This window comes from Penaeus vannamei, chromosome 10 (assembly GCF_042767895.1).
Source record: "Penaeus vannamei isolate JL-2024 chromosome 10, ASM4276789v1, whole genome shotgun sequence".
In the NCBI taxonomy this organism is placed as follows: Eukaryota; Metazoa; Arthropoda; class Malacostraca; order Decapoda; family Penaeidae; genus Penaeus; species Penaeus vannamei.
The window spans coordinates 16,517,256-16,529,755 of record NC_091558.1 but is presented as its reverse complement, the minus strand read 5'-3'; the positions used below and the strand labels follow the sequence as shown (position 1 = coordinate 16,529,755).

The following is a 12,500-nucleotide window of genomic DNA, read 5'->3' as shown; positions in this document are numbered from 1 at the left end:
CCGGAGAGGGTTATTCGGTGTGGGGTCGTGAGAGGGAGAGGAAGGGGACCGGGGGTTCTTCAAGCTGTGGGTTGATCTCCAGAATCCACAAACCTCATTTTGGCCAGGTATCGGTGTCGGATTTGAGCTTTCTTTCGTCCGGAGGTGTTGGGTGTTGTGTTTTTTTTTGTCTCGTGTTTGCTCTTACTATCAGTTGTGATGGTAATAATGATAAGGATGATAATGACAATGTTATTATTATTGTCAACAATATTATCATTATGATTATGATTATCGTATTATTATATTGTTATTGTTATTGTTGTAATTATTGTCATTATTTTTATTATTATGGTTATTGTTGTTATAATGATAATAGTTGTTTTTATTGTTATCCTCATTATGATGTCATCACTATTATTGTTGTTGTTGTTGTTGTTGTTGTTATTGTTATTGTTATTAGTATTAGTATAGCTGTTATTGTCTTGTTTTAAATGGCCTGGAGGTTCTGATTTTCTCGTTCGTCATTATAGGGCAGATCACAGAATATTTTCTTTCATTTTGTTTGATTTTCGCGTTTCCCTTCATCTCTCTCACCTCTCCTCCTTTCTCCTCCTTCCAAACGTTTCTGACAGAGGCCGCCACGCCCCCTTCCCCCTTTTTATCCGGTTGACTTAAAAGCCTTGTGTTGGAATACCTTTTGGGATCATCCGCCATAGCCGTTTCCTTTTTTTCCGTTTGGCCAGGCCTTTTGAAGGGCGTGGTGCATATTAACGAGCTCGTGGCCTTTTCCTTTTTTTTGTTTTGTTCGTTATAAAGGAAAGAGCAGGCTGTTGGTCGTGGAGAAAGAGTCGAATTATGTTTTATATTCGGTCGCATCTCTGCCAGTGAGCACGGGATAATTAGATGGGTAAAAAAACGGCCTTCGTTACTGGTTTTCCCTCAAACGTGAGACTTTCTGTTTTATTTAGGTGTGTTAAGAGCTCCTATATATGTGGAGCTTTGGATGTGTCTTCTCGGCGCAGGCATGGGATGTCAACGTATTAAGAGAAGAGAAAGTAAATGATTATCTCTTCACGGGTATTTCATTGATGGTGCAAATAGTACTGCTTTTAGTGTAATGTTTTGAGGAATTTGATCCAGCTTCTGTGGGTGGTGGGACTTATAGCGTATTGCGGGGGGCGTAGGATATTTTTTGGGACAAAAGATTTTAGAAGAGAATAATAAAAAAGAACGACAGGCAGAGGCTTTAAGTCTAAGGGGGAAATGGCGGAGTTGTAGGGTGATAAGTGATATTGAATAATATTAATGGTTTATTCCACCGATCGTTACTTTTACCAATTACCCGAAAAAAATCAATTGGCGCATAATAACCATAATAGTGTAGTTAATGGCCGGTCGTCGGTAATTTGGGAAATGAAGACCATCCGTACCATTTCCGGATTTCGGCCATAATTGATTTCTGATGGTGGAAGTGACACATTGGGGAAAGTGAAGGCGCCGAGATCTCTCTTTTTAGGAATTCTCGCCATCAGAACTTTCTTGGAATACACATAATGTCCTTTATTCTGGTATGCTTTGGTTTGTCTGAGTTTGTAAAATTCGATATTCCGCTTTTTCGTTTGGGAATGTTGTGATAGCGGGATAGAATGCACTTCTGTTTAGGTCAGCGTCTCGGGGGCGCCTCGATCATCCTACCAAGGGTCGCGAGAGAGCGGGCGGAAGTGTTTTTCGTGGACAGTTAGGGCGGTCGGCGGAAGGTTGGTCGGGCCGTCGGGTTGGTCGGTCGGTTCCTGAGCCGGGGAAAGAGGGCGATATTGGGATGTCTAGTGCCATGCGAGGATTTGCTGGTCGTCCCTCTTGGATTCTTTGTCTCTGAATTTTTGTTTATATACATATTTTTTTTCTTCGTACTTTATTTTGTTTTTACTTCTTGCTCTAGGCTTTTATGCTGATTATTTTTAATGGAGTAGTAAGGAATTGATTTGGACTGCGGACGGATCGTGGTGGTCGGATTGGAAGCGGGTCCCTTGGCTTTCGTTTCCAAGATCTAGAGAAGGACTTCCATAGACCTTGTCCGTCTCCCTGTTTCCCCGCGGTTCGTCGTCGTAAGGTCCGCTGCTTCCGGGGTCTCGCGGGGGCCTTCCGATCTCACGCGAGGGGAGAGGGGGGCCGACGGGAAGGAGGGGGGGGGGGTAAGCTGGAGGGATTTCACGTGTGTCTCGGGGAAGGGGATGGACATGTCACTTCGGTGCGGGATTTTTTTTTTATTTTAGTTTCTTACTGGCTTTGACTGATTAGGGTCTCAGCTTGTGTGTTTCACTTAGTGGAAGGGCGGAACGAGATACCGGGAAGAAAGTAAAGGCGGGTCATACGGCGCCCGCCCCACCCCCGTGTTGTGGTTGGACGTGTAATTATAGTTAATGAGTCGGGTAATGTTTGAACCATATAGGCCAGGTGACGGTCTTGCCACAGTCCCTGAATTTCTCACGCTTTAATGACCCATGTTGCCTAATTAAACGACTTTGTCTTATCATTAGCTATTTTGCATTTTTGTTAGAATGTTTACATATAAAAGTGTAGCATTATCATTGATTATTTTATTTTTATTTCAGGCGAGCACAACGATGAAGTGGAGCTCGGGCGGATGTTGCAGCTGATCCTTGGCTGCGCCGTTAACTGCGAGAGCAAACAACGTAAGTGCCAGCGTCGTTTGTCTGTAAAATAAATCATGGAAATAATTGAGTAAATTATGGGAATAATGAAGTCAGTTAAGAGACGGAAGAATGAAGATAAGTCCGGGCATCCCCGTGATTTCAAAGCGTCTTGCCGTGCCACGAGCCAGGGAGGGAGCACCCGAGTCGCGCCGTCTAATTAGAAGCACATAACGCTCCTTGCTCCTCCGCGCGTCCCCTCTGCAACCTTATCTCCCGTACCAGACTCGACATTCCGGTTGGGAGGAATGCACCTGCGTTTCAGGCTCGTTGAGTACCGAGCGTGCACTCTCGGCCGGGGCTTGTTGTCGTTGGTCAGGCTTTGCCTCGTTTTCTTCGTCGCTTGAGTGTCGTCACGTACCCCGAGTATTATATCGCTCTCGCTGTATATATATATATATATTTATATATATATATATATATATATATATATATATTGTCATGTCTCTTTCTTTTATTTGAGTTTATTATTATTATTATTATTATTATTATTATTATTATTATTATTATTATTATTATTATTATTATTATTATTATTATTATTATTATTATTATTATTATTATTATTATTATTATTATTGATTACTCGCCCTCCTGTTTTAGGATGAGCTATGCCCTCGTAGATTAATGTTGATTTTCACAGCTGCCCAAAACGAGGGCCTTCCCGTAACGTAGGTACACATGATGCGGTTGTATAATGTGCAAATCGTTTTATCTTTCTGCTTATCAGCATAAGCTTAATACTTGATATTAGTCATTACTTTACAACAATGAAGTTGATAGATAATCGGGTTAGGCAAACGTTGAAATGATAAGAGTTTGCACCAAATTTTGACATGTATTGTCAGTAGCGAATCCGCTCTGTTCCTTCGTGCTTATTAACTCGTCCGATATTGAAAACATCTTTATTTTTTTATTAAAATGACTCAAAATCGGTGGTCAGATTCCGTTTAGCAGTTCATCCACTGAAAAGTAATTTGAATAGGGAAAAATGGTGCTCTCTAAGGATGGAATTTCGAAACTGAAGCCTCGCTCGTGTCCGCCCGCCTGACAGTGGAATTCCCCCCGCAGAGTACATCGAGGCCATCATGAACATGGAGGAGCGCGTGCAGAAGGTCATCATGGAGGCCATCCAGGAGCTGATGCTGAGGGAGAGCTCGCCGGGACTCCTCGGGCCCGACGGCGACCCGCGGACGGAGCTCGGGCCCGCGTCCTTCCACCCGCACATCAAGACGGTCCTGGAGCAGCTGGAGGCCGCCACGCAGACCAGGGACGAGATGATGCAGAGGTGCCTCGAGCTGGAGCAGCAGGTGGGTGCCGCGGCCTCTTTAGTCTTTTCTTTCTTCTTTTCGGCGGAAGTCTTGTGCATTTTCTTTTAGCCTAGAGGTCTTCTCCACCTCGTTTTTTATTTATTTTTTGTTTTCTGCTGCTCCTTCTGATCCTTTCCTTCCCTTTCCTTCATTCCCCCTCTATCTCCATCTCCCTCTCCCTTCCTCTTCCTCTTCCTCTCCCTCTCCCTCTCCCTCTCCCTCTCCCTCTCCCTCTCCCTCTCCCTCTCCCTCTCCCTCTCCCTCTCCCTCTCCCTCTCCCTCCCTCCCTACCTCCCTCCCATCCTCCCTCCCTCCCTCCCTCCCTCTCTCCCTCTGTCCCTCCCTCTCCTGCTCTCTCTCTCCCTCTGTCCCTCCCTCTCCTGCTCTCTCTCTCCCTCTCCCTCCCTCTCCCTCTCCCTCTCCCTCTCCCTCCCTCTCCCTCTCCCTCCCTCTCTCTCTCCCTCCCTCTCTCTCTCCCTCCCTCCCTCTCTCTCTCCCTCCCTCTCTCTCTTCCTCCCTCTCTCTCTCCCTCCCTCCCTCCCTCTCTCTCTCCCTCCCTCTCCCTCTCCCTCTCCCTCCCTCCCTCCCTCCCTCCCTCTCCCTCTCCCTCTCCCTCTCCCTCCCTCCCTCCTTTGCCTCCTCCTCCTCCTCCTCCTCCTCCCCCTCCTCCTCCTCCTCCTCCTCCTCCTCCTCCTCCTCCTCCTCCTCCTCCTCCTCCTCCTCCTCCTCCCCTCCCCCCCTCCTCCCTCCCCCCTCCCCCCTCCCCCTCCCTCTATGTCTTCCTCCTCCTCCTCTTCCTCCTTCTCTTCCTATTATTCCTCCTCCTCCTACTCCTCCTACACCTCCCATTCCAGTGTTTCCTAAACTTTTTTGGGTGTGACCCTAAAGACAATCTTAGCCTGGGCTAACTAAATATGTCAAAATATAGTAATATATCCAACCATTTTCATTGTTGTCTATAGGTTTATATTACCAACACATTGACTTTCAATAAACATGTGTTAGTAAAAAACATTAACTTTTACTGACATATCCAGCTACGGATTCTTTTATTCTTCTTTTAAGACTCTCTGGTGAATCTCAGGAAAACCCTGGTGACCCTCATTTGGGTTGTGGCCATGGTGTTGGGAACCACTGTCCTATTCCTCCTCTATCTCCTGCTCCACCTCCACTTCCTCCTCCACTTTCACCTTGACCTCTACCTCCTTTTGCTCTTCCTTTTCTTCTCTCCCCATGAATTATTGTCATGCATTACACAGACTATATCTTCCCCCAGCTCTCTGTATTGAATGAAGAAAAGAGCACATTATCAACTGAGAATGAGAAGCTGTTGAATCGGCTTGATGCCCTAGAGACAGGAGGGGACTTGGGCACTTCGACCCTGCGATACAAGGACCTCAAGAAGCAAATCGACGGGCTTCAGGATGAACTCTATAAACTGGAGACATGTAAGTTTTCTGGTTATAAGTTTTGCAAAGTGGTTTGGTTGATTTACCTTTTTGTTAGCAGTCCTTTGATGTTTCATGCCAAATATCTAAGATGTATATCTGACTTACTTACATTAGTTGCTTCTGACTATAGAAAATCACTGTTATTATCCATAGCCCGAGACGAATACCGAACAAAAGCTGAAGTCCTAGAGAGAGAGAACCAGGAAATCCAGGCACGAAATGAGGAGCTGCAACAACTGGCAGATGAAGCACGATCTCTCAAGGATGAAGTATGTTGTTTCATTATTTTATTCTGCAGTGATAGAACCCAGTGCATAAAAGATAGGCATGCAGAATATTCTTAATAGTAATTATTTGGATGTTAAGGCTACATAGGCTTGCTGTTTTCTACTTTAAAAAAATAGTTATTCATGTCTATACAGGGGTACACATGGATATGGATTAGACAGTTTATTTAGGTAGATAAGTCCAAAAATATATATCATATATATAATGTTCTCTTACTAGGTTGATGCCCTAAGAGAGATGAGTGAGCGCGCAGTAGTTTATGAGGGCACAATGGAGACATATAAAAAGAAATTGGAAGAGCTGAGTGACCTCAAGCGGCAGGTCAGGATCCTTGAGGAGAAGAACTCAGATTATATGCAACACAATATGGAACTAGAAGAGGTACAGCTATTTCCCTTCCCTTTCATTTATTATGCTCTTTGAATGATTTAAGATCAAGGCTTCAGAGCCTTAGATTTCTTATAGATTAACATTTTACAACATTTTGTCATATTTTACTATAATAATGTTAAGGAAGTACTAGTCTTAATTCCACATTCACCTCAACAGGAGGTTAAAAAGAGTGGAACATGGAGACCACAACTGGATCTCTACAAAAAGCAAGTTGCTGAACTCCACCAGAAACTAGCTGATGAGGCCAAAAAGACAGATCGTCAGATATTTGAGAACAAGAAACTTGCAGAAAAAATGGAAGCCATTACTCAGGAGAAAGATGTAATTTATATTTCCCATCTGCTATAACCATTTTGATTTAAGAGAAACAGAGTTTGACTTGTTTTTTTTGTAGGTCTCTCACATTCTTTATCATTCCCTTTGATGTTATATATGTATATTTTGTTAATCATTGCATTACCTAGAAATGTAATAAGCCTTAGTTTCTTTTTTTCATTTTCATTATATTTTTTTTTTATCACTCCAGTGTTTCAGAGATTATATTAACTGTGTAGTAATTTGATTTAAATTTGATTTTAGGACTGTGAGACTTTACTACATCATTTTTGTTTTTATTTTAATCTGACCTAATTTTCCAGCGACTTACAATGGAACGAGATCAACTCAAAGAAAGTTTGGAAGAATTGAGATGTCACATCTCTACACTGACCTCACCAGACACAACATCTCGCCCTCCATCAGATCTTTCAGATGTTGACTTACTGGAGGTTATTCCACATGACATCAGGTAAAAGAATGATGATGTTGATGTTTCATTTTTTATGATTCTTGCTGTTGTTTCATAATGATAGGAAGCTAATCTGGTATTTATTTTCTGTTTTGTTTTTCTTTACAGGCAAAAGCTAATAAGACTTCAGCATGAGAACAGCATGCTGAAACAGCGTGCAGCAGAAGGAGACAGCTCAGAACAATTGCCAGTGCTGCAGACTTTGGTTTCTGATCTTCAGGAGCGACAAAATTCATTAACACAGGAGAACAGGTGGGATTCCAAAGGGGAGATAAACCAGAACCTTCCCATCCACAGGCCAGGGTCTACAACCCCACCATCCAACTCCACTTTCTCCCTTCTTGATGCATACTTCAGTGTTGACCCAAACAGGAAAATGAAGTTGTTTAAGAGAAATTTAAAATGGGCTAGTGAGTCAGACTTACTAATTTTAAGACAGCCCAAAGGGCTCGTTCCTGCTAACTTTTTGTCATCAACACTACCGCTAAAACAACCTAGATCACTTCCACCCTTGACAGTCCCTTCATTCACTTCTTTTGCCACCCAGACCTCTAAAGAGAGCCCTATTGTTATCCGTCACATTCATGAATTCAAAATGTCCCCTTCACCCACCAATGAGGACAGTGGATGCTGCCGTACTTCTCCCAGCAGCTGTGAAGGTTGTGAAGACAGTGGTTGCACAGGTGGCCATTCACCAGACTATTCAGGAACTCTGGACTCTGGTGTTTCTGGAATTTATTGTGGTACACTGGAGTCTGGAGTTTCAGGTGTGTTTAGGTGTCTGAGCCCAGTAATTCCTTCAATAGTTGAAGAATGCACAACTCATCATGTGAGTGACATTTTACCAGCACTTGGTGGTCAGAGACTTTCTTCTCCTGGAGTGATGCATCACTCTCACCCAGCACATACATCCTGTATGCACTGCTGTTCCCCACATGCCTCTCATGGTGAGGATAATGGTGAAGTTAGTGGTAGAGAAAATGGTAGAGTTTGCTGTATTTCCCCTCTCCCACCACCAAGACCCCATACTGTTTGTTCATATTCTTCCCCATATCACTATCAGAATCCAAGTTCTCCTACACCACCATCTCTTCTTCCAACTTTACCTGGTTCTCCACCCCTCTCACCACTTCCTACTTGTTCTCCTCTCACTCTTATTACCTCTTCATTTTGCACTGCAAGCACTGAATCATCTCAACAAAATGCAGTATCTGGTCTTTCTTATAAACCAGCAAAGGAAGGAGTGATACATTCATTCACTTTGAGTACATCACCCACACCTGTATCTTCGTACAGCAACACAGGCCCATTTCCAGTGTCATCTCCTCAGGGCCGTAGGTCAAGCTCAGGTTTTTCTCGAACATCACTTCCTCCTGAATCCCCCACACCACACAACTCTCCACGACTGCCAAACAGTATAAATGCTACTCGTAGCAGGGCCAATAAAACATCGTTAATAACCACTGCTCTTGCTGACCAAAATGTTAGTGTGCTTGATGTACCAATTGCACAGTCAGTGCTGGTTGGGAGAGCCTCTGCTCAGGAAAAGGGACAAAAATCACCTGAAAGAAATGTACTTCAGGACAAAAATGATAAGCAGCTGGAAGATGAAACTTTTTTCAATGACACTGATAAACATTCTGATAATCATAGAAATGCAGAAGAGAATAGTTTTCAGTGTTCATCAGATTCTAGTGAATCATCCACAAAGCATAAAAAGTCTCTGAAAGACAGTTACCCAGTTACAACAACCAAAAAGAATTATCAGTTACCAGAAAAGAAAAACAGCATTCCAAGAGGGAAGGTTGTAGATAGTCCTTCACGATTGAAGAGCACTGTCCCAGCAAATGAAATTAAAGAACAAGATGATGTTGTTGATAAAAGTATCCCAAGAAGCCCAAAGCCATCCCTTGCCCAAGAAAAGAAACCACTGGCCAATTCTGGGGTAGGAAGCCTGCCTGTTACCAAATTAAATGCTGATAAAACAGTATTAAGAAACCTTCCAAAAGAAGTCAAAGTGCCTGTTTCTGTTGAAAGAAAGAGCTCACCATATGTAAATAGATCAAGGGTTCCAACTTCTGTAGGCACGAATAATAAAGGAAGCCAGTCTCCAAAGGTTAGTTTGAACTCCAGGAACAGCTCTCCTGGAGTATCAAAAGAAAATGCAATAGATCCTGTGCCTAGTAGTAAAGTCAATAATCATGTCAAATTCCGTGAACCTGTTGTCAGTCAGGTTAACCAGAATGAGCGTCCAACGAACATAAAAAATTATTCTCCGATGTCCCCAAGAGAGAGAATGTCATCACCACCCAAGTCAACAGTATTAGCAGCCAATCAATCTAAAGCTGCACTTCCAGTAACTAGTAAGGCAAGAACTCCAGTACCTGTTGTAGGTCAAGCAAGATCAGTTCCATTAACCAGCCAGCCATCAAGATCTAACTCAGCATCAAAAGAAAAGAAGAATCCACCAGTAAAACTTCTAAGTGACACACTGTTCACTCGCTTTGTTGTCTCTCCTGAATATGAGAAAATGGTTAGCAAGGAAAGATTCACATCAGACACTGATACCGACTTGGATACTTTAGAGCGCAAGTTGACCTTTGGTATGTATGATGCTCCTCTTGTCAGTTCTGAATCATGTACGTCGATAAGTCCTGATGATGCTGATGAAGACCCATCTGCAACTGAGTATTACACAGATGCTGAAGCTGGAGAATATAACCCAAATCAGTATAAAGCAAACATTGATGACAACAAGGGTTTGAGCAATCTTATCAATGAAAACCACCAGACTGCAGCAAATGATGTTGAAGATGAAGATGAGGCTACATCATTGGTCCGGACTTACAGTTTCTTTCGCAAACAAAGCAAGCTAAAGAAACAGAGAAAACCTCAATGTAAAGAAGTACCAGCACCTTTGACTGGTGGAGTTGTCAAGCCGAAGAACAGGACAGCAAAGCATGTAGTGGCAGAGACGTTCAATGCTATGTTTACCCTGTGCACTCCATAATTAGATTTTTTGAGCTGGAATAAATGAGGTGGTCAGCATTTTCTCTTCAGAACTCCCACAAACTCTCATGTAAGATGCTGTCTTAAATTTCATGTTGTATTTATGCAACTAACCTTGATTGGCGAGCTGTTGCTAAGTATTTAATGACATCCAAGCTGGAATGTAAGGCCACATTTGAGTTATCTCTTCTTCAAAATTTTTTTCCTTCTAGTCACATAACTTTTGGATGGCAGCATGCTTGTTTCTAACAAGGAAATATATCTTTAATACAGAAACTCGTTGTCTTCATATTTTTTATATTTATGAAGTTGAATAAAATAGTAAGCCTGGCTTACTAGCGCCCATAAAACTAGTCATGTATGGTTTGTTTTAATTTTGAGCCATATGGTGCTCGTTGCATTTCTACTAGGCAATTTTATCAAACTGCAGTATTGTGCCAAACATAGACTTAATGTTACATAAATGCTTACCCTAGGTAACTTTAGTTCATACTTTGTGTTAGTTGTTTCTGCTCCCAAGACACTTGTGATTTAATTGTATAAGTTTTTATTTATTCCTTCCATGTGCATACTAATGAATACCTCTTATGTTTATCTTACAATTGAAGAGATTTGACTTAATTTTTATTGACTGCTTTTGATTTTAAGGAGCTGGATAGGTCTTAAGGGTATAGGGCCACCTACCCTTAATTTATCATTTTGTCTCCAAAGGTTACCTAGGGCATGCATCATGTTGCACACTCACTTTGTTGAATGTAAAGTTAGTAGATACATGTGCAATTTATGAATATTTAGGAGCTTATGTGAGCTTAGTATCTTTTTGCTTTCTAGCTTAGAACTGCAAGTATCATGTGATAAGAGATACTGCAATATTGCTTTTCAGTTATCATTAACAAAGTATCTTTGTTGTATGACTAATTTCTTTCCTTATTTAGCATGTGTTTAATGTTAAGTATCTTACTGTTTTTCATTATATTTCATAATGGCAGCAGTTATACAGAACCCATTTCTATATGGAGATGATATTCATTATCTTTATGATGTCCTCTGTATAGTGAGCTTTACAAGATTACTGTACATGGCTCAGTATTGGTAATGTGGGGTCTTCTATTACTGATTCTCTGATGTATTTGATAAATACAGAACAATTGACAAGATCTGCTTGTCTGATGCAGGTTGAAATAGCCATATAGTTTAAAAGTATTTTTGTGGCCCAAGCTGTTGTAAGAAATTGGATTTGTGCCAGTTTTTTCTGTAAAAATGTGGATAGAAAATTATAAGACAAGGACACACATGTGAAATGTGACACCTACTAACAAGTCCTGTGTGGCCAACTTTGCACACTTGGATTTCTAAAACTAGGTTTGTCCTTCATCTCTAGGTTTCATATCAGACAAATCAGTGTTCTAGTCATGTAGATGTTAAGTAGGTGCATGTAGTGAATACTTTTGTGCAATATTTATTTGTGTTTTTATTTATTTTCTCATATTACAGTAAAACCTGCAAAACTCAGTATGACATTATACCTAGCCAGTTGTCTTTAGGTTTGGGAAGATACTTCAGGCATCCTGTGTTGTATTTGTTTGAATTCTTTATTAAAAATTCAGTTAAGCATTTAAGTTTTAGCATCAAGTGTCTCTTATATTTTGAGTGTTTTTAGTATTCAAGAATAGAATGCACAGTAATAGAATACCAGAAAAAAACTTTGTCTCATGTTCATTTCTGTAGCATGGATGTGAAAGCTAAAAGGACAAGTAAATAATGGAACATGCACACTATTAGAACAAGTATAGTGAACATCACACTAGAACACTAAGATGGTGCTGATATGATGCTAGAGAGGTTGGCTTTATATATTCAGATTTTTTTCCCTTTTATTTTATTTTTTTCATTATTTAATTTTTTTGCTAGAATATGCGACCAAACAAGATGAGTGTGTACTTGCTTGCTACTTGTAGCATGACAGTCAGTTGTTGCATGTGAACTACAAACTACCCCTTACCTTACCTACCAGCACATTGATTTTTATACTCTCACTTTAATCACTAGTAACTGAAGAATTTTGATTTATTATGTTTTTGCTTACATTATTAATGTTTCTCAAGGTTACTTAGTATACGTGAAGAGGATGACGACAATTTGTGCTGCTGTTGTCTCGTTCTGTCTGTTTTGCTAATGGGTTGAGCTCAAACCTTGCATTGAAGTGGGGGGTTGAAAAGGACATTATTTTCTTTTTAGATTATTGATTTCATTTGAAAACTGAAAGTGAATCTTTGTTTTAACATGTTCAACAGCTTGTTAAAAGTTATTGCACTACAGTAATTCTGATAGATTCAGTTGCCTGATAACAGGGCAAAGATTTTTGTTACAATAAATGTTTCAAATATGTCCATGAATCCAGAGTTATGGATTAGTCTTAATATTTCACTGACTGCAAGCTAAGAATGTGTCTGCATATTATATTTACATTGATAGAAATGTTTATATTCTGATAATGTTATCATCATTTTGTTTTATATATACAACTATTTGAGTGCACAGATTGCATATGTTTATGTTGGTAAAGTAG

General features: G+C 41.0%; 1 protein-coding gene across 2 annotated transcripts in view; it reads left to right on the top strand.

The window, feature by feature from the left end:
• Nucleotides 1-12,500, top strand: part of LOC113830518 (hook microtubule tethering protein) — a 159,927-nt gene that overhangs the window by 128,157 nt on the left and 19,270 nt on the right. For both annotated transcript variants that reach the window (XM_070126397.1, XM_070126396.1), the window contains exons 5-12: nt 2,595-2,675; nt 3,765-4,003; nt 5,280-5,451; nt 5,608-5,723; nt 5,962-6,123; nt 6,292-6,456; nt 6,774-6,922; nt 7,031-7,174. In XM_070126397.1, the coding sequence (XP_069982498.1) occupies nt 2,595-2,675; nt 3,765-4,003; nt 5,280-5,451; nt 5,608-5,723; nt 5,962-6,123; nt 6,292-6,456; nt 6,774-6,922; nt 7,031-7,174 (1,228 nt within the window). The remainder of the gene's footprint in view (nt 1-2,594; nt 2,676-3,764; nt 4,004-5,279; nt 5,452-5,607; nt 5,724-5,961; nt 6,124-6,291; nt 6,457-6,773; nt 6,923-7,030; nt 7,175-12,500) is intronic.